Raw genomic sequence first — 23,664 nt, 5'->3', positions numbered from 1 at the left:
TACTAAATGTCCTTTATATATATGCTTCAGCTTTAAGTATGCAATTTCAACGTAGTTAAAGAATAATGCACAAATGAAATATTCTGCCTTATTTGCTTACAGAATGCAATGCTAGAATGATGAAACACACAACAAGAATCCTTTCTGCATTCAGAGCCTCAGTTATTGAAGTACTATGGCAAAAGTTTAACTTGATGAACAGGACAATGCAAGATAATGTTAAATTGCCACTTAAGAATATTTGATATAACATCTGTAAACAATGTTTAATGTTTCTGATTTTATATACACACAAGTGCACTGTGAGAGTGAAGAAAAATGCACTGATTTGTTTTCGATCATAATCAATGAGATTTTATTCTGGCTTAACAAAATGCATTATTTACTATGTGAAGATAATAGCAATAGTGTCGCAGATGAGCACCTCTCTTGCACGAGGATTCTACTGACTATTTTACAAGGATATAAGGCTTGCAGTATGCTTACAACCAATTGGATAGCACAATATGTGCCACCTTTACAGTAAAGTGCTTTCAGTGCCAATTATCTTTCTTAACACACAGACATTCAAAATGAGAAATGCACTGCATACTTGTTACAAAAATGTATGCATCAAATGCTGTACCAGAACTGTGAATCCATGTGGACTGCTGGGGATTCAACAAACACAGTCTGAAGAGGAATACTTGAACTGTAAATACAGTAGCACTTACACTGTCAGGACATCAGTATAATTCATAAAAACAAATCATCCTAATATTGGACCAGGTACATGGAAGTTTCTGTAATACATGGTGTGCACACGGCCACTAAGTGTAGTGTTTGTGCAGCATATTCAGGCTGAATCACTTGTTTATCTTAAATCACTCCCAGTTTCATTTTACATGGCTTCCCGTTTCACATCTTTGCCATATTTATATTCTCAAAGGACACAGTAATGGTATGTCTATGATTATTACTCACCACAAAGAAGAAGGTACTGTACCTTGCTGTGTTCCACTGTGCCCATTACATACCTCAGGGTATTTTCCCTCTATTATTGTGCACTCTGTAGGCAAATATTAGCATGTGCCATACTGGCTATCTACACAAATCACAGCTACTGCATGTATGGGATGCCAACTACAGACAGATGCTAGTTAAGTGGGACAGTGGCACACCATTATAGTTTCCTGCTCTACATAAAGAGCAGCAAGTGACTCATGAAAATCTGTGCTTTATATGCCATATATACATATTGTAGGTGAATTGCATATTATTCTGATTAAGGGAGTGGCTGGTGTACTCATTCCCACTTGCATATGCACTGTTGTGTGTGTGTGTGTGTGTGTGTGTGTGTGTGTGTGTGTGTGTGTGTGTGTGTGTGTGTGTGTGTGTGTGTGTGCACGCGTGTGTGTAATCATGGGTTTACTTGCAACTCCATGTTTACTTGTGGAGTATGCAGTCCAAAGGCAGCTCTAACACAGAGGTATGGCAATATGTATGCTTTATAGTTTATCCATAAGCATTATGTTGTTGTTGTAGCTTATCAGTGAACTACTGCGCACAACGTTGTTTTACCAGGGTCACTGGGATGCAGGTTTTCATTTTTGCATTACGTAGTCCACTGCAGTTTCCCCCTAAATTGCAAACCATCATACAAACTCTATTCCACAATTCTCCAATTTGTGAAATGCAGAAAATGGTAAGTAACTTAATTTTACAAACTTAACTTAATTTACCTAGACTGTATTAGGTTCACAGTAGTGTACTCAACCATTACCTGGATTTAGAAGTCTTTATGAATTGCATGTGCTGTATTATGAGGCTTCTACTTTGTATAAGCCCTTCAAAACTACATAGTAGGTTTGAGGATATTGAAGTGTACGATTAAAATCCAGTCTGTCTATAATTACCTGTCATTCCAGCATTGGTGTCTCACTAAGGCAAATTACTTTCCCATGTATTTGCATCTGATGCATATAAAACCAGTGAAAGGCAGGACGACACAGAATTTGAGACTTGGTTTCTGAAACAGATTATAATAAACTTAGAACATTTGGTTACCTGGGATATAGGGAGGATTTTCCAGTTCATTTTTTGGACAGCCATCTAAAGATCCAGATTCAAAGTTGGATGGTTCATTCATATCCTGTACAGAATAAACAAAAATAACAGTATTATTTCAAGCTAACAGTTGCAAAATAGAAAAAGACAACTCCCAACCTACATTCTTCTTCACATTTGCCAGATGCATTTATCAGACATTCACCCATCTTGTTAGAGAATGTTAAATGCTTTCATCAGCATTCCTTGCACAGCCCATCTTAAACATTAATTTGAGCACTCATATGATTATTTCTGCGACATGCTAAATGAATAAAGCTGTCTATAAATATTTCTGCAAGAAAAGTAAGTTCTAAGCTCACAAAGCTTGTGGAAGATGTCACCTACCATAAATGGTTATGCCTAAAAAAAACACCAGTCAGTCATATTTTGGGCTAAAGACTCCCTAGTTAAGTACTCGAGAGAAATTACTCACAGGCCTTTACTGCTTTCCAAAACTCAGCTTCACTAATTTCCTCCCCAATGCTCAACTTATTTCTGCTAACACTTTTTACAACATCCGAGTCACAAAACGTGACCTGCAGAATACTAAATTGTGTTCACAGGTTAGGCATTACAGCTATATGAGCCATTTCCAAGTCTGACCAAGTTAAAAAAAATGAAAAAGTTCTGCCCAATCAAACCTATCTGATACATACTGTACGAACAAGGCAGAACTTTAAAGAATAGGATTCCTGCACTATATCCCCTTTATTTATTTGAAATACAGTACTAGAGTTTAGTCCTGTCCTGACTATTTTAGAATAAAAGTGAGGACACTACATGGCTCAGTCTATCCAATGTGCTAGGTTAGTACTTCTGCCACTCACACTTATGGAATTGGCAATGTTAGAATTCAGTCCAATCACACCCATATACTATACAATGTGAAAGCTCTGCCCAGTCGCACCAGTGTACTATGTAGTAGGAAAGCTCTGTCCAGTCACATTCATGAATATGTAGTAGGAAAGCTCTGTCTAGTGACACTCATGTACTATGCAGTGTAAACGTTCTGTCCAGTCACACCTATGTACTTTGCAGAGTGAAAGCTCTGTCCTGCCACACCTGTGTACTACGCAGTGTGAAAGCTGTCTAGTTATACCCATGTAGTATGCAGTAGGAAAGTTCTGTCCAGTCACATACATGTACTATGTAGTGTGAATGCTTTGTCCAGTCACACCCATGTACTGTACAAGCAGGAGATCTCTGTCCAGTCACATGCATGCACTAAGCAGTGTGAAAGCACTGTCCAGTCACACCCATGTACTAAGCAGTGTGAAAACATTGTCCAGTCACAACCATGTACTAAGCAGTATGAAATCTCTGTCCAGTCACACCCATGTACTCTGCAATGGAAAAACTCTGGCCAGTCAAACCCATGAGTATGCAATAGGAAAGCTCTGTCCAGTCACACCCAAGTACTATGCAATAGAAAAGCTCTGTCCAGTCACACTCATGTACTATGCAATAGGAAATCCCTATCCAGTCACGCCCATGTACTAAGCAATGTGAAAGCTCTGTCCTGTGACACCTGTGTACTATGCAGTGTGAAAGTCCTGTCCAGTCACACCCGTATACTATGCAAAGTGAAAGCTCTGTGCTGTCACACCTATGTATTACACAGTGTGAAAGCTCTGTCCAGTCACAACCATGTACTATGTAATGTGAAAGCTCTGCCCAGTCACACCGTGTACTATGCTGTAGGAAAGCTCTGTCCAGTCACACCATGTACTATACTGTAGGAAAGCTCTGTCTAGTCACACCCATGCACTATCACGTAGGAACGCTCTGTCCAGTCAAACCCGTGCTATGCAGTAGGAAAGCTCTGTCCATTCACAACCATGTACTATGCAGTGTGAAAGTTCTGTCCAGTCATTCCCATTTGCTATGTAGTCTAATAGCTCTGGCCAGTCACACCCATGTATTATGCAAAGTGAAAGCTCTGTCCTGTCACACCTATGTACCATGCAGTGTGAAAGCTCTGTCCAGTCACAACCATGTACTATGCAGTAGGAAATATATATCCAGTCATACCCATGTACTATGTAGTAGGCAAAATCTATCCATTCACACTCATGTACTATGCAGTGTGAAAGCTCTATCCAGTCACACCCATATGCTATGCAATGTGAAAGCTGTCCAGTCACACTTGTTTACTATGCAGTAGGAAAACTCTGTCCAGTTTCATACATGACTATGCAATGTGAAAGTTCTGTCCAGTCACACCCATGTACTTACTATGCAGTGTGAAAGCTTTGTCCATTCACACCTGAAACTACTCAGTAAGAAAGCTCAGTCCACTCACCCCTGTGGAATGTCAAATGTGAGGGTTTAATTTAACCATAGCAATGCACACTATAATATGAAAACTAAGTATGGTCATGCCCAGGACCAATTTTAGTTATGCAAAGTAAGCACAGGGCCATGTACATGTGAATCCACCAAATATTAGCTGACAGGCAAGTTTAACTAAAACTGCTTCCTTCTTCCAATGACGTGATGGCAGTGTATCTACAATTATCAAAAGTATTAATCTGTAGATGAATTATCAAAAGAGTGAATGAGTGTGTATGTGTGTGTAAATGTCTACTTTGTGTGTGTGTGTGTGTGTGTGTGTGTATATATATATATATATATATATATATATATATATATATATATATATATATATATAACACACACACACACACACACACACACACACACACACACACACACACACAAAGTCAGCCAAAGACAAAAACAGAAACTGTAAACAAAAGGACAAACAGAAAATTACCACTTCACAAATGACTGAACATACAAAATCCTAACCCATGAAACACCAAACAAATATAAAACCCTAAACAACATTTTCTGGCTTGTTAAATTTGATTTCTGCATAAGTAACTGTATTTAGAGCACAACCTAGAGCTGTTTACTGAATTTCCTGTTTGAACTTATTTTTAAAATCGTTTTTTTCTCAAAACTTGCATTTTATCTGTCTTTGGCCTAGCACTCTTGTGTGGGGTCATTTACTACACTGTTATAACTTGTTGATACTTGTGAACCTTTGCTATCTCTGAAAAAACAAAAAAAAATCTTGCTTTTTTCCCACTTTTCTGAGATTTAAAAACGTTCAGTTACAGGCTTGCTGTTCTTGAACTGTTTGTAAGTTTCTGTGAGGCCATTTTTGCTTGGGCTAAATCTCTTTGTTGATCAGTGGCAGTGAAAAACATTGAGCAGCCTGCCTGCCCCTGTGGGAGTGGTTACTGACTTGAAACTGTAGTTTTATTGGCCATTTTGGGTCAATTCCAAAACTCCTTCATCTTCCTCTCTTAAAACCCTCTTTCTTGGCGGTTTTGCGTTTTGTGCATAGCCCAACAGCGGGCAGCGCCGCCTAATTGGGTTTAAACTATTCCTGGCTCCACAAAGTCTGCTCTTCACTGTTTCCCTTAGAACTGCTCTATCTCTCAATTTAAACACCATATTCTCATTCAAAGGCCCTTCACTGGTCCAATTAAGTAATCCTACAAGTTAGCACTATTAAACCAGAAGCACTACTTACTCTTATACTCTCTACGATTACCCTGTCCTCTATTGGTCCATCTTAAATTCAGTTTCCTTATTACTCTAGCATGTCCAAAGGTCAGTCAATGGTTTCCTCTCCAGTCCAGCTGGTGAATCTGGGAATTTTGAGGCAATGTTACAACTGTCTCATGTACACGGACAACCCTCTCCTCCTCCAAACAGGTTCAAATTTATGTGAGAGATGCAACTATTTAGCCAGACTGGAGGCTGAGCTCTCTCATCTCAAAACTGGTGTAACCAGTCAGGAGGAGAAGGTAACCTCACACAACACAATTCCAGTATCACATAGTCCCATCCCATCAGCGAACCAAACACATAAATACACAAAAACATACTCGGAGGCTCTAAATAAAAATCTACCTAAGCAACAGAGACCTCCAAAGCAGACATCCAAGCAAACGCTACCTCAAAACAAAACACACACAACACATAACCCACAAAGTCAGTGTGCTGCACAATCACAGCCCTTAAGGCTGAATAACACACCTGATACTCTTGTTATAGGTGACTCTATTGTCAGACACACTGATGTCCCACTCACCAGGCTGAATAAAGAGAAGGTCACGGTGAGCTGCCTGTCGGGTGCTAGGATCCGACACATAACATAAGCACTCAGGTCACTCCAAAGCAAATACAAATATGACTCAGTCATTGTACATGCTGGTGTGAATGACCTGAGTCGTACCTCCCTGGACTACATGAAAAGAGACATAGAGGAGCTCTCTGATCATGTAGCCCAGGCTGGTATGACCCTGACCTTGAGAAGCATCTTACCCTCACCTAGAATGATGCCACAGTACAAAGACAAAATGATCAATTTTAACAATTGGCTAAAATTTTGGTGTCATTCAAAGGGGATCCAGTGTCTGTCAGCCTGGGATGACATGCTGGCCACGCGTTGCTTGCTAGGGACGGCTTGCACCTGTCACCACTGGGCTTTCAGATATTGGCAAAGGCTCTTGCCACCCCATAGTGCCTTTTTAGGCAAGGCTCAAAAGTCAAACCCACCCCATAGACAGCAAAGGAACAAGAAACTAAGGGTAATGCTGCTAAATGCCAGAAGTCTTAACCTCAAGATGCACACTCGAAGCTCTCCTCAGTATGGAGAACATCAATATCTGTGCAGTGACAGAAACCTGGTTCAAGGCTCCAGAGAGCACCCCAGCACTACCAAGCTATACCTCATATCATGCTTTTCGGCCCCAAAACCCGGACCGAACCACAAAAGGAGGGGGAGTTTCCATATTTATCAAGGATATCCACACCTCCAGGTTAGTGGCATTGCACGAAGTATCGGAGACCATCCATGTGCAACTAACAGTGGGCAAGATGGCTTTTCGCTTTATAGCATTCTACAGACCACCCTCTCAAAGTCAGGAATCCCACTCGGCTTTCCTGAAAACATTGGAGAACATGAAGATCTCTCCGAACACCATTACATTGGGAGACTTCAACTACCCAAACATTGACTGGGAGCACTACTCACGCCCCAGCACCTTAGCCCAAAGATTCCTAGAAATTATAAACTCAAATGCTATGGAACAACTAGTCACCACTCCAACAAGAGGGGACAACATACTAGACCTGATCATTTCCAACATGGGGACTCTATGCTCCACACCAGAAGTATATCCCTCATTGGTAAGATCAGACCATAAATTAATTTCACTGGATGTCCACATCCTGACCTCACCCCCAGCCTAGAAAACCACAGTGAAAAACTTCTCAAAAGCGAACTTCTCACTTCTCGAAACCGAAGTGGAATCCTTCAAGGCCCCAGGGCCAGTGGAAACTACGGCCCAAACTGCAGAATCCTATATAAATGCATTCTATGGACATCTCCAGGAATGCATGGATCATGCTATCCCAAACAAAACCAAGACCCAATCATCCAAAGGCAGGCGTCCGGTCTGGTGGACCCCTGCCATAAATAAACTGTACAACAGAAGGAGGAAGCTACTACATGATAGAGCAAAATCCCTAATAGGGAAGGCATCTCTGATCAGTACTAGCAAAAAAATTACGATACCTCATAAAATCCTCCAAGGCAAGCTTCGAGAGAAAAATTGCACAGGACACCAAAGACAATCATGAGGCTTTTTTCAGTTATGTTAGAAACCTGGGATGCAACTCCCAGACTTGTTCTGAGTTGATTCTAAATGACAAAAAATACACTGAACCCACAGACATCGCCAATATCCTGACAGACAGGTTCAGTGCAAACTTCTCCACCCCCTCCCCCCAAAAAGAGCAAGTATCTATCCCGGCAGAGGGCTGCCTCCCAAACATCTCAGATGCTCAGGTGAAGGCTGCCCCCTCCCAAAGCAAAACACTGCTTCCATGGGACCAGATGGCGTCCCAGGTTGGCCCCTACATGAACTCCAAGAGGAACTAATCCCTCAAATAAAACAGCTATACAATCTCAGCCTCACTACAGGATATGTGCCCACAGAATGGCGTACAGCAACAGTGGTCCCACTCCACAAAGGTGGAGCCTCTACGGACCCTGGAAACTATCGCCCCATAAGCCTGATTAGCTTAGTCTGCAAGGCTATGGAGAGGATCATCATGGAGCTCATAAACAAAGACATTGGGGACCTACAGACACTAGATCCTACCCAGTTCGGCTTTGTCAAGGGCAGATCCTGCCTTTTGAACCTGGTTGACTTCTTTGAAACAGTCACCAAAGCCATAGCTGAAGGGAAGGTAGTCCACACAGCCTATCTGGACCTTGCAAAGGCATTTCACACAATACCCCACTCGGGCATCATAGATAAGCTATCCAGCTTAAATATAAACCCCTATGTCACAAGATGGGTCGCAAACTGGCTCAAAGACAGAACCCACAGAGTGAGAGTTGCTGGAGCCATGTCAGACTCAAAAACGGTCACAAGTGGCATCCCACAGGGTTCTGTCCTGGGACCACTCTTGTTCGGTATATACTTTTCCGAGGTACAGGCAAATGTGGGAGGACTATGGCTCACCAAGTTCGCAGATGACTGCAAACTGGGCGCCATAATCAACTCTCCAGCTGACACAAACATCCTTCAAAAAGATCTCACAGAGACAGATAACTGGTGCCAGTGCCATGGTTTAAAGCTAAATGCCAAAAAATGTATAGTCATACCCTTTGGCAAAAACAATGTGCCCACAAATTACCATGTAGGCGGAAACCCATTAAGTACAGAGAAAGTTATTAGGGACCTGGGGACCCAAGTTGATAGCAATCTCTCCTTTGAAAACCACATTGCCAAAGTGGTTAGAAAGACCTTCTACATAGCCCACCTCATCACGAAGGGTTTCACATCTAGATCAAGAGAGGTAATCGTGCCCCTTTATTCATCCATCATCAGGCCCATCATAGAATACAATGCCCCTTTTGGGATGTACCTTACCCGACACCTGCAGCAATTAGAAAGACCCCAAAAGTATCTCACCAAGAGGATCAAGGGTCTCAAACAGATGCCATATGCTGCTCGGTTAAAAAAACTCCAGCTCTACTCAGTTGCATACCACCTACTTCGAGGCGATCTATGCCTGACATACAAAGCTATGTCAAATCCAGAATTAATGGACATGCTCCACCTCAGTAAATCTAAATCCCTTAGAGCCACACGCTTGAGGGAGTTGAACCTCAGCACAGAAATAAACAGAACTTGCTGGAGGGACAGGTTCATAACCCAGAGGCTCCCTTCGCTCTGGAATAGAATTCCAGTTCATGTGAGGCAGAGCACCTCACTGAATCTCTTCAAGAGGAATCTCGATAAGTGGATGGGGGATCGTAGGTTTGTCTCAGGGATTACTCCCGTGTCACTATTAGACAGAGGCACAGTAAAATATACCTTAAAAAGGGCACAGTATACTCAAATCAAGGGGTGGCGTAAGCCATACAGAATCGGGCTAGGCTTATAATTGCCCCAGGGCAGATAGCCTAGTATGAACCTATGAACTTATGAACTAAAATAAGTACATTTTCCCCCAACACTTCACAGACTTATATGCACCAACTGCATAGTCACAGTAAATTGAAGACAATAGATATCTGCCAACATAAAGAAATGTTGCCCCCACACATTTATGATCATACAAGCAACAGTGACGTCTAACAAAAAAAAAAACATTACACACAATGCCATCAAAAACACATTTACACAACACTACTCACTAGACCCTAGTCAAACTAAGTTTGACATTTCTTACCTTCACACATATAACTAGTCAATAACTTTTTATTTGCATTCCACCTTATCTAATACACCCATATATATCTACAGTTACATGTATGTCTATGTGTATTCTAATCCATTACAAGTCAACAACATCTAAATTACCAATGGTAAATGGAATAATGGAAGAGTCAAACTTGTCAAACAATAAAACATCGAACAAAGCATTTTTGCAGGGATAGTCTCCTCCCTGCACCTTCATGTGTGTGACCTTGCTCCCCATACTCAACCTATGCAGACACACAACTATGGGGAAAAATGGAAAATCCAAACAAAATAAAATAAAAATGGCTTACAGCACAATGATCTCACCTCAGAACCAACAAATGTAAAAAAAAACAAGAGATGTATATTTTTTGAATTTGACTCAACCAGTTTACATTCCCAGTGTTATAATTTATCAAACAGCAATTTTTTCTAAGAATTCAGCTTGGTAGGTTCACAGGTGAGGTCCTTGGTTACCACTGCATACAGCAGCCATTAGAAAGTACAAAGCAAGCCATGGTCACATCTGTGTAATACAAAACATGAGAGTTCTCTTCATTTAATTCCATCTAACACACAGCATGCCCTCTTTCATCTAACATGTGATATATCTGCCACATTGAGAAACCTAATGCAGAATGCTATATGTGTGCTAAGTCATAATCTTTAAATATGAATACAAGAATTTGTCCTAATAAGATCTTTCAAACTGCTAGATGTTTCTAAAATTAAACTTTCCCTTGTTTTCTGCAGCTAGACTGCAATTAGCTTGGCTTTCATCCAGCTACTTTCCGTTCAGAAAATGCACAACAATCATCTCAGAGATGAGTGAGCTTTACTTATCGACTCATTTGTGAACTAGATAAGTGAACTGGTCTAGGCCACTGTGGCGCAGTGGTTAGCATTGCCGCCGAACAGCAAGAGGTTTTCAGTTCGATTCTCGGCTGGAGTGCCTTATGTGTGGAGTCTGCATGTCCTCTCCATGGTCAGTTGAACTTCAAAGACATGCAGGTAGGTGTGTGTGTGTGTGTGTGTGTGTGTGTGTGTGTGTGTGTGTGTGTGTGTGTGTGTGTGCACCTTCTGTGAAGGTTGTGCGTCGGGCTAGCAACTCGGCACTGTAAAACTCTACTGCCAGTCGTGAATGGACTACTGATCTGCTGTGGTGACCCCCAACCAGGATAAGCCGAAAGACAACAACAACATAAGTGAACTGGTCCAAATATCCTTTTCAGCTATGACCCAGGCCAAACGCATACACAACAACAATATAAAATGGAATGTTCACAAACTCATAACACAGAGAAAAGGAAAGGTATAAATCTGATACATCAGTAATACAAGTAAAACAAAATATGTATTTGACCTCGAGAATAGGAGAAAATTCTAAAGATTAGTTTTGTAAAATCTTACCATAACTATAGATGTCCTTCTCTTCCATGTTGCAGTATTCTACATATGTGGGATCCTCTGCCTCAGGTGACTCAAACATCCAGCTCATATACCAAAGCTTAAGCCTGGCTGCTGTAAGGTGAGTGGGACATCACACACAGGGACCATAAACTGTGGGCCATAAATCTGACAGCCTCATCCACAGACATCAGAACTGAATGCAAAGTTGGGCAATAGTCTAAGGGTAGCCGAAGGATGTCATCCAGATAGGGAAAAGGTCCTCTAGGGGGAAGGAAGGAGGGGGGAAGGAATACTGCAACATGGAAAAGAAGGACATCTATGGTTATGGCAAGATTTTACATGACTAATTTATGTCCTTCTATTCCCATGTTGTAGTATTCACACATGTGGGAGAGTACCACAGCTTATGCAGAGAAAAGGGTGGAGGAAGAATTAGTAGTCTCTTGGAAGCCATGGAGGATTGCTTTTGCAAATCCTGCCGTAGCTCTGGAAATGTTATTCTAGTTATAGTGTTTAGTGAAAGTGTGTACAGAAGACCATGTAGCAGCCTCTAGGGTAGTGGCTGTATCAAGGCCTTTAAGAAATGCCCCTGAAGAGGCCACCGCTCTGGTGGAATTGGCTCTTTACCATGGAAGGAGTAACAGAAGGATATAGCTTTGCAGATCCAGGAGGATATGGTCTGCTTGGATACAGCTTTCCCCGGGACCAGGGGTGAAAGGATACAAAACGTTGGTTGGACTTCCTGTTGTCCTTAGTCTTATGCAGATAAAACCTCAGTTGCCCATGAACATTTAGGGAATGGAGCACTCTCTCACTGTCATTTTGTGGCAAAGGGAAGAAGGTGGGTAAATGGATAGACTGATTCAGAGACAGTTCATTGACCACTTTGGGCATGAAGGAGGGATTAGTATGAAGAGAGACCCTGTCTTTATGAAAAATGGTGTAGGGTGGCATTGTAGCCGTGAGTGCTTGTAGATCTGAGACCATTCTGGCTGAAGTAAGGGCTACCAACAAGATAGTTTTCCGGGTACACATCGTTAAAGTGGTGTAAGCTGCTTGTTCAAAGGGGGAAGAAGTAAGTTTTTCTAGAACAAAGTTCAAATCCCAAGGGTGAGGGATAGGTTTCCTTGGCGGTCTGATGTGCAGAACCTCCCTAAGAAAAAGTTTCACCTCCAATCTTGATAACAGAGGTGGATCTAGAGGTAAGCAGGCTGAAATGGCTGACAAATGGACTTTTACTGAAGAGTATGAAAGTTCATATTTTAAGAGCTCACACACACAGGCCAAAACTACAGGTACGTCTGCTTAGAAGGGGTCTAGTTGCCTTTGAAGACACCAGAAGGAGAACCTTTTCCATTTTGATAAATAGGATCTCCTAGTAGTAGGTTTCCTGGCCTCCTGCAGGACAGATAGCACGTCCTCTAAGTAAAGGTGTCTGAAATGGATCAGATGTTTATCATCCGCAGGGTAAGGCTGAGGGTTTGCAGATGACGGTGGATGAGAGATCCCTTCTGTTGTGTCGGAAGGTCCACCTTGTGAGGCAACTTGTGGTGACTGCCCTTGGCAAGAGATAAAAGAAGGGGAAACCAATGCTGCCTTTGCCAATAGGGGGTCACCAGCAAGATTTTTGGCTTGTCCTGCTGAAACTTCAGCAGGACCTTCTGTATAAGAGGTAAGGGCAGGAGCATACAGGAACATCCTCTTCCAGGAAATTGTGAAGGCATCCAACTCCCCACACTTGTAATGAAGGGAGCCTTGAGCAGAATAGCCGTAGTTCTCTTCTGAGGAGAGGCAAACAGATCTATCTGTGGAGTGCCCAATTGGTGGAAAATGTCTAAGAAAACATTTCTGTGTAACAACCATTTTTGATTTTGAGACAGTGATTTGCTGAGGGCATCTGCCTGTGCATTGTCTTGTGATGGGATGTAGACCACCTGTAATGTTACATTGGATTGGGTGGCCAACTCCCATGCTTGTATGGCCAGCCTGCAAAGTAAACAGGATCTGATCCTCCCCCTGCTTGTTCATGTACCACATCACTGTGGTGTTGTCTGTGAAGACCTGAAGGGGCCTGGGTGTAGAAGAGGGAGGAAAGCCTTCAGAGTTAGGAGAAGAGCAGTCATTTCCCTCACATTGATGCATTTTTTTCCCCACAGGGAGGGTACCCATTGAGCTTGTACCTTGAGACCGTTCATAGTGGCCCCCAACCCCAGATACAAGGCATCTGTTTACGTGTTGAACTGCCCTGATGGGCTGTAGTGGGAGTCCTGGATTCTGTAGGATTTGCTGGATCCACCAACTTAACTCTTGTTTCAGACGCGACAGGAAGGGCACATGAAAGTACAATGGGTGGTTGTGTTGGGACCAGACATTCTTCAAGTACCACTAGAACTTCCAGGGGCACCCTGAGAAGAGTGGCTGCCATTGCACTCAGAAGGAGAAGAAATTCCCTGGCTGAGATGTGGGTGACTAGGAGTACATTTTGGAAATGGATGGTTACAAAAGTGACCTTTTCTTGTGGGAGGAAGTTCTTCATCAGATCTATCCTTATTCTGCAACCCAAGAAGATTTAGTCTTGGGATGGCGTGAGGGAGGACTTGAGTGAGAAGAGTGTGAAACCTAGACTTCCTAGGTGAGAAATAGTGAATTTTAGGTGCCTATGAAGAGTACTTTCTTCTTCTGCTTGGATGAGGAGGTCATCCAGGTATGGGAATATCTGTATGCCTTTTGTTCTGCAGAAGGCTACTGCTGGGGATAGACACTTTGTAAATACCCTTGGTGCTGTAGACAAGCCAAATGGTAAGGCAGTAAATTGATAGTGCAAGGATGACAATGCAAAATGTAGGAATCACCTGAAGTCTGGGTGGATAGGGATATGAAGATATGCCTCTTTCAGGTCCAGAGTGGCTATGAAGGCCCTAGGTGTCAAAAGTGGAAGAAGGGTCTGCAGGGATAGCATGCGGTAGGAAGGTACATGCAGGAAGGGATTTAGCAGGGACAGGTCTAGGCCTGGCCTCCATGGGCCATCCTTTTTTGGAAGCAGGAAGAGTCTGGAGTAAAAACCTTGACCCTCTTGTCCTGGTGAGACCCTCTCTACTGTTCCTTGAAATAGCAAATCCTGAACGACCAGGGGTACCAGGTGGATTTAGTGTTTTGGAGGGAGAGGTATGCCTTTTGGAGAAAGCTTCTCCTGCCAGGTCATAAAATACCCTTTTTCACTATTGATAGGACCCAGTGGTCTGAAGTGATTTGATGCCACTGGGGAAGACAGTGAGAGAGGTGAGAAGAAAGGGGGAGATGGTGAAGGATGTTTAGACAGTCACACGTTGTTAGGTCTGTCTGGAAAGAGCTGCCTGAGAGTAGTGTGAGAGGAGCTAGTTCTAGTGGATGAGGGTTTTCTGGCCCCTCTCCTTGGCTTTGAAGAAGAGGAGGGTGCAGGTGCCCTTCCAACAAAGCTTGGTTTTGCTGGGTAGTTCTTATAGCATCTAAGAACTGGAGATACAAGTAGATGCTTCAAGTCCTGTAGGTCTTTGCTTTTTTCCCTGCATATTTTTGAAAAGTTCTGCAGACTGCTTACCAAAAAGGAACTTGTTATCCAGGGGGGCATCCAATATCTTGTCTTTGAAGTCGTCTGAGCCTGGAATACCTACGTAAGACAGAAGTCGATGCAGCTGACGTGGCTGAGGATTCAGCAGCATCACGGTTCCATTTTATTGAATGCCTGGCTACTTGTGCTGCTAAGAAAAGTTCTGAGGCAACATGATGCTTAGCTGGAGAGTCAGGTATAGAGAACAGTAGATTAGAGGCCTGGGAAACTAGATGTAGGGCATACTTTACTATATGAGTCTGGTAATTGATGGCCATAAAGGCCAGGGTTGAGTAAGTGTAGATCTTCTTTCCTAGCCTGTCCATCACCTTACAGTCCTTATCTGATGGCAGCAGAGAAGAGGATGGGATCTACCAAGACTGACTTGAAAGCAGCCACAGCAATCACAGCTTGGTCTGCCATGGGAGCTTTGATAAGATATTTATAATCATCATGAACCTTGAACCTGTCTGGCTTTTTTGGGGCCGGTGGCTGGGATTATGGGGTGTTGGAAGCTGAGGCAAAGGTGTTCAAATATGCAGGAATCACAGGATAGCAGAGAGAAAGGGGGACTCCATCTGCAGAAACTCAAAGTATCTTTTCTGCACCTCAGTCACTTGGATGGAGTCCCACTTGAAATATTCTTTCATTTTGGAGACTGTTTCCCCAAAGGTTATGTCTTCCGGTGTGGAGTCCCCTTCTAAGGAGTCCTCATCTGGGGAGTAGAATTCCAGGGGAGAGGTCAACTGGGAGGCATAAGTGAGAGACTCATCAGAGGAAGAAGACTCTTCCTCTTGAGCCTGTGGGGGTGGTATGGAGCTAGCAGAGGCAGGCCAAGTTGACAGGGCAGGAGTTTGTGAGGCAGTAGGCCTCAGGGCAAGGGCAGCTTCCAAAACGGTACTCGCCAAACTTGCCAGTCCTATCGGATGTTCCTCAGCCCCTAGACCTTATGCTGGTGGGAAGTCCAAAGTCAGAGGTGCAGTGTCAGGTCTAGAGACCTTGGCCTTCTTTTTAGGTGGCTCCACCTGGACGGCCAATTCAGGATCCATACTGAGGGCAAGGCGCTTTAGACGTTGGTTTTCTACAAACAGTTTGAGGGCTGCCAGATGGCTGCGCAGGGTCTTGGGGACGAACGACTGGCAGATTTTACATGCTGTATGGTCATGGGATGGCCTTAAACAAAACAAGCAGAGGTCATCTGAATCTTTATGTGGAATTTGCCGACCACACTTACAATTTCTCTTCCTAGATGACATGGACGGAATCAGCTAACAACAGATAAACAACCTAAGCTTAGCCAAAAAATAAGGAAATATTCCCAAGCGGGGTACTTATCTTTAATGTAGACAGTAGCATGGAGCTGACGTTTAATTGTGGCAGAGAAGTTCTGAGGTCTGTGAGTGCGGACATCACATTTATGGCCCACAGTTTATAGTCCTTGCATGTGATGTCCCACACACGTTACAGCAGCCAGGCTTAAGCTTTGGTATATGAGCCGGACATGTGGCTCACCTGAGGCAGAGGATCCCACATGTGAGAATACTGCAACATGGGAATAGAAGGACATCAAACAATACAAATAGACAAGGGAATTTACTGCTTGTCGATATCCAGTTAACTTACACCACGAACAGCTAACTGAAAGGTCACTGATTGGTTTAATTGACATTAGAATTAAAAGGAAAAAAAGATGTGTTCTTTTTTTATGTCACTTTCATACTTTTTTCCAGGTTTGTGCAACCTCAGAATTAACATATATTTAAAAGACAAAAATCAAGCCTGTTGTGTTTTTTTTCTCAACGGTTGCTCTGTGTGACCCTTTTACCATTTGGTCTGGATGTTATCTGGAATATTTTGCAAGCACCTAATGATTATATACAGATATATATATATCTATGTGTGTCTGTATATGGATCTAATTAAATCCATCAAATACTACTTTTGCTGACATTCATAATGTTGACCCAAATTAATCAACTTTATGCATGTCAACACTTTACTAGGCATGCGCCAAGAATTAATTGTTGATATATGCAAAACCTAAAAAAAAAAAAAAAAAAAAAAAAAAATGAAGAAAGCATCATTTTTTGCAGGAGGGCAAACCCCTGTACCCCACACCCACAACTAATTATATATTATAACTCCGAGAGCCCATGATCCCTAGGGGAAATGGTACATTATCCTGCTTGAGGAATGCCAATCTCGCACGCCTGTCAGCCATCTGTTTAGTTGACCAAACTGGGTCGATTAAACAGATCTCGACCAAAGTGAAAAATAATGTTGCATGATGAAATGTGGGCATTCCGAAATGTTGAGTGAGCAAATAATGTAATCCAATGCACTGACAATAATATTGCAGATCTGATAGACCAGAATACTGGACCTGCGCCCCCCTTGGGACCCATGGTAGCACATGTTCTTAGGTCCAGAGCAGTAGGGACTTTCGGTGTTCAGTGAGTTTAACTGTTTCAGGTGGTCAGCATTCGTAAGGTCGTGTCAGTAATGGTCGTGTTTTAAAGGTTGGTTCTACACTATGAGTTCGCTGATTCATACGTCGATATTGTTATTGTTACATTATTTGTTTTCGATCAGCCAATGTTCGCACATACATCGTGCAACTATTTAATGGTAAACCTATATATATGTATGTATGTATACACACACACATGAAATATACAAAACTCAAAACACTGACTATCAAACTATCTAAAAAAAAACAAGCACTGAAAACTTGTAATATCAACTCACATAGTATCAAATGATTCTGTCCATCTAAAAATATCCTGTATCGTACACCCCAACTATAAAACCAAGCTCAAATGCCATCTTTGTAGAGGTACTGTTAGGGAAAGGGTTTTTAGTAATGTAATCTATAGGGTTAGGGTAAGCAAACATGAGTAAGGTGAGCAGGGTGAGAAGCCAACCATAACCCTAACATTTGCCTGCTGTGTTGAAACAGAACATGTGATTGTTTCTGCAGGTTGATGTGACCTGTGACAGATGTATGATTTTGTATCAATGGCATGATGTCCACAGTAACCATGCAGTTTCTGCACAGATGGTGCTACAGTTGATGCTGATGGAGTATCTGATCGTCAAATATTTAAGAGTTACATGTACACAGCATAGCAAGTACACCTAGCCTGAAATTAGCAATGCCAGCCAAACACTAACCTTCTGCACTGCCTGTATGTGGATGTTAGAGGTGACTAAAAGTACTGGTGCCAATGCCATCTCAAATTATTTCTGTACCATCCTCCTCTGCATCAAAATATTTGCTCCCTATAATAAGCAGATACTCCTCATCCAGTGTTAAAGGTTGGACAGTGGAAGGCCCACCAACTACTAGTGTTGCTATGGCAACTACATTCTGCTTAGCCTTTGTTCATGCACATCCATGTCATTGGTTCTTTTCTTAAAATGTGTCAAGTGTGTGCCTTCCCCTACAGCATTTCTGTCAGTCACAATTTGATTCCACATCTTAGCTCTGTCTCTCTCTGTTTTCTTCGCCCCTCCTTTACCAAAAATACATTTTCCATATAGTACAACCATGAGGTTGTGGTTTTCCTCAAGACTGAAGTTATTATTTATTATTTATTTATTTTTATTTTACATTTGTTACCGAGGATGTCTGACTGCGCCAAAAAGGCCCTTTTTCAGCAGAGGCCCAGGGAGAAAAGCTCTGCATAGAAAAATTACAGGTATATTTAGATATTTAGACATGATCAGTATACACGCAAATTACAATAGACATGTTTTTTATAGTGGTACGCGGCACATCAACAGTTACAGTGGAGAGAACAAACAAGAAAATATTAATTTAAAAATAAAGGTAATTAACAGATTTCTTGTGTACAGCTGAAATTTGGAACATAGGTAGAATACATACATAGTACACAGTTACAGTACATACATTGTACATTAGCCAGTGTTTGTAAGTAAGAGGGAAAACTATTATCAAGTACTCTAGGTTTAGTATGTGTACCTTATCCGCTTTCACTAGCCTGGGGAGCAGTTCTGGCACTGCCAACTTTGCTTGAGATTCTCCTTCACCTGCTGTGAGAGTAGTACCCACTAAAGCCTGGAGATGCTGCTGCTGGCACCATGTGAAAAAAATAGATATCTGGTCAAGAGTAGGGGATCAGTTGTCTTCACTGATGGGCATCCACTGCTCTGGACAGCAATGCCACCATAGCTACATTGACCCTTGCAGGTGGAGGAGGGATCATTTGGCCCTGTGAGTTTCAGAAGTCCTATCCAAGAAGACTAAATGCTGTCATTAAATCAAAAGGTGCTTCGACAAAGTATTAGTTTAAGGGTGTGCACATTTATGCAATCAGCTTATTGTAAGTTTGTACGTTTTTTATTTTTTATATTTTTCCCCTAACAGATTTTTTGATTTTCAATTGAATTGTGCAGGTAATAGGTCACATTAAAGGCGGGAAAAGTTTTGAAATGGTTTATTGTGGTCTCATTTTTTTACATCACAAAAAACTGCATTTTAACAGGGGGTGTGTACACTTTTTATATCCACTGTATGTGTGTGTGTGTGTGTGTGTGTATATATATATATATATATATATATATATATATATATATATATATATATATATATATATATATATATATACATATACACACACACACACACACACACACACACACACACACACACACACACACACACACACACACACTGTATATACACATGGGGGTGTGGGGAGCATAGCCCCCCCAGTTTAGTTTATTGGGCTTAATTTAATGTGTTTGTTTGTCAGTTGGTGTGCTGGCCAACTAGTTTCCTTATGGGACAAACATTCGCTGATTTGAACATTCGATGAATAGCAGTTTGATGTAAGTAGATTTCGATGAAATAATATAGACCCTTTAAAGTCTATACAAGGTGTGCGTGCATGTGTTTGTGTGTACGTATATGTATATGTGTGTATATATATATATATATATATATATATATATATATATATATATATATACATACATACATACACACACACACACACACACACACACACACACACACACACACACACACACACATTCTTTAGAGCCTAGAAAAAGTAGCATTATTATAAGCGTGTTAAACAGACTGCCTCGTGTGCATCTGGAAGGGTGGACATATCACATACTTTTGAACAACTTGCAGTTATTTTTCAGTACATTTTTGAATTACTTGCAAAGTTATTTTTAATTTCTGTTGTAAATTAAACCAGTTTGCTTGTACTTTGATATACAATACAGTTCAATAATAAAACATTTAATACTACTGTTGCATGCTGTTGATGCTACTATTTGTGCTGGGGTACTATGATCATAACCCAGTTTGTTTGGTGAAATTTTAAGAAATAGATTTGCTAAAATGTATTATGTTACACTATCAAGGGTCATTGCAGTACCTTTCTGTAATAAATGTGAAATGACAGTAATGATGTACTGGTTGTTGTTTGTCTTTCGGCTTTTCCTGGATAGGGGTTGCCATAGCGGAACTCCAGTCCGCTAATGATTGGCAGTAGATTTTGACAAACGCCGAGGTGCCAGCTCGACGTTCAACCTTCAACTAAGGCACACCCATTTATGCATGTCTTTCGAATGTCCACCCAACTGCGGAGAGGACATGCAGACTCCACACAGAAGGCACTGCAGCCGAGAATTGAACGGGAGAGCCTCTTGCTGTGAGGCAACAACGCTACTGCTGCACCACCGCAGATCTGGTGATTTCCAAACTTTTTCTCACATTCTGTAAATGCTACACTCAGAGGCATCACATATCTCATGGGGGAGTTACTGAGCTACATACTGTTCATTAGGTTTGCATTAATGCAAACAGCAATGCTTTAAGCCCTGATCAATGAACATTTTCTCAGGTTTGCCTAGTGATGAAAACATTACTGCAATACCACATAATACACAGCAATGCAATGCAATGCAAATACAATGTAAATACTCATTTTAAAATGTGAACATTAATGGCAATAATTCATTTCAGTTTAGATTGGATATCTGAACGTTGTTTATAGGCACAGCAATACCAACACAACTCTGGCCTTCCTGAACTTAACTATCTGCTAAAGATGTCATAGCAGAAAATTTTTAACAAATACACAGATCCATCAGCCATGGTACCCTTGAATGTATCAATCGCAGAAGCTAAGTACTGCCTGTTACTATTTCTTTTCAGATGCACAGCATTCCATCATGTTACCATTAACATACATAATATTTTTTTTGTGCAGGATAGAAACCTTCCCTACTTCATAGACAGAATTTAAACATAACTATTGTCCAATGGCCCGTGCTGTAGGACATTGCTTACATTTACAGACTTACATGTTTATTTTACTTACATACAAGTTAAGGATGGCAGGATAAAATGCAGGATGGGGGGGGGGGGTATTACAAACCAGAAAGTGTACAGCTATTTTTGCCTAGCCAAAGCTATAAGCAGAAACATTTTAGAAACATTACACATTACAGACATTTGAAGCACACTGTGCAAATGCGTAGGTTCAGTAATCCATTCTTGTTTCTCTTATGTTCTCATATTATAACAGCTACAGAAAAAGATAAATTACAACTTAGAGAGGTATCAGCAAAGTCAAGAGCAGCTGGTAAAAACCTAGAAAAAAAATTAAAACAAAACTGAATAACTATGTAACCAAGGACTGTAACCTGTCAGTCTATCATACTTATAGCAAAAGTAAGTGATCAGTAAATCTAGATTCAGTGAGATTTATGGAATTTCATTACATAACTTCATACAGTTACTCAGTCATGGTAAAAGAAAGATAGTATTGCTAAGATGAATACCTCTGAAGCAATAACAGACCTGGACCTGAACCAATGTTTGTCATTATTTACTATTAAATTACTTGACTGCAGAAGGGTTACTGAATTTCATTACAGAAATCCATATAGTTGTTCAGTCAGGGGAAAAGAAATACGGTATTACATATCAAATGTTTAGTGTGCTAAAGGACATGAAACTGAAGCAGTATTTGTCACTGTTTACACATGAAGTTATTAATTGCAAAACACAGTTGCTGATTGTTTAACATTCCTAAAACAAAAAGTTTACTGCTCTGAGTTTTGTCTCACCAAAATAAAGGCATTTGCTATCCTTTCTTATTGCCGAACCACATTTACCTTACCTCTAACACCTGTATTTTGCATTTTATACTCCTGATCCTATTTCTTTTTAGTCCTTCTTGTAAATATGTGTATATATTTTTTACATCTATGTTATGGTACATCACTACACTATATAATTTACTTATACTTTTAATCTTACTTTAATGCTGTTACTATATATATATATATATATATATATATATATATATATATATATATATATATATACATATATATAAAACCCACTGCAAATGATCAAATTTGATCACAGATCTATCCCAGTAGAAAAGGAATAAATAAATATATACTTTTGAGTCATTTTGTTATCTCCATCTCTAACTGCTTATTTTTTTTTTTGTTTTTGCACACGTCGAGAAGTGCCTGTGGCACCTCAACCACATCCAACCCAGGTGGAGAAACAATCTTCACCAGTCTTGACTGTCAAGGTGAGGTTCTACATCAGTGGGCACCCAAGTACTTGGCAGCCTGGCATGCCAGTATTCTAAGATTCAGGACCTGGTGGAGGCTGCAGTAAAGAAGGTGAAGAAGAAATGATGGAGCTGTATGAAAGTATCCTCCAGCAAGTGCAAATCTGTTTGTCCCTGTTGGCTCAGACCCTTGAAATACTGGAGGTCTTGACCCTCTCACCATTGGAGTTACCCTGCCTAGGACAATTAGATCATGGGAATATCTGAGGCTCTCTGGACTGGAATAACACCCATTGTGATGTCCTCCTCACCACCCCCTTTGTGTCCGTCTACCATCTGTATGTCTTGTCTCATCTTCCAAGTAAGTCCGCCATACTGTTCTTGTCTGCATTGTCTTTCGTATTGTTGTCAAAAAAAAAAAGTTCCATAACTCTTCCATAACCTTCTCTCATACACACACTGCTGTTCTTCCTTCCCCAACCTAGCAAATAAAAAATAATATTTGGAAAAATGTGGGTCTATCCCTACCAAAAAGTATTACCCACCCTCTTCCACTTTCATAAATACAACCCTCGTAATGTGTTACTTTTGTGTTTCTCCTTGCTTGTCCTGCCTTCACCCTTTCCAACCTTATAAAAGCCACAGCAGGATGTCCATATAAGGGCAGCTTTGGAGTGAGTTCAAGTTTTTATAAGTTTTGATAACCTGTGAGCTTGCGACTGTTAGCTACAGTGTAAAATATTGTGGAAAGTTCTGGAAATACATGCACAGCTTCATGCTCACTGCATCTTCCCAGAAATAGATGACAGAATTTGTACATGTGAAACATGTTCACAACAGCAGGGACCTTTCCACACAACTATACTCATTTCACATTAATTTATACCAATTCATATTAGCGAGACTGTACTGGTCATTTCCTCATAAATCTGAGAGCTTCTAAAACCAGTGTTGATTGTTTGCATTTTGCTCATCTAAATACAGGTGTAGCGGCACAATTTACATTTCTTTTATGCATTTGTGAAGTATGGAACTATGAGTACCACCCATTATCTCTACTATTTTCACCACCAAAATCTTAAAGTCAAAATCATTCACTGTTTCTCAGTCCCTGATGCTGTGATTTGTTTGCATACTATGCTTCAAAAGCTAGCACAGACATGTATTATGTTTTCGCTGAAGCCACACAACAGAAGAAAGCAAATCTAATCAAAGACAGAGACCACAT

The 23,664-nt window shown here is 41.1% G+C and overlaps 1 protein-coding gene across 1 annotated transcript in view; it reads right to left on the bottom strand.

Annotated features, from left to right (window-relative positions):
- Positions 1–2,029: 2,029 nt before the first annotated feature.
- GAA (alpha glucosidase) overlaps positions 2,030–23,664 on the bottom strand; it is a 475,499-nt gene continuing 453,864 nt past the window's right edge. Inside the window, exon 11 of the mRNA XM_044069630.1 lies at positions 2,030–2,131. Within this exon, the coding sequence (XP_043925565.1) occupies positions 2,030–2,131 (102 nt within the window). The remainder of the gene's footprint in view (positions 2,132–23,664) is intronic.

Source organism: Protopterus annectens, chromosome 4.part0, assembly GCF_019279795.1.
Source record: "Protopterus annectens isolate FY-2018-M chromosome 4.part0, PAN1.0, whole genome shotgun sequence".
Classification (NCBI taxonomy): Eukaryota; Metazoa; Chordata; order Ceratodontiformes; family Protopteridae; genus Protopterus; species Protopterus annectens.
The sequence above is the reverse complement of the archived record's forward strand: the minus strand, read 5'-3'. Positions and strand labels throughout refer to the sequence as shown.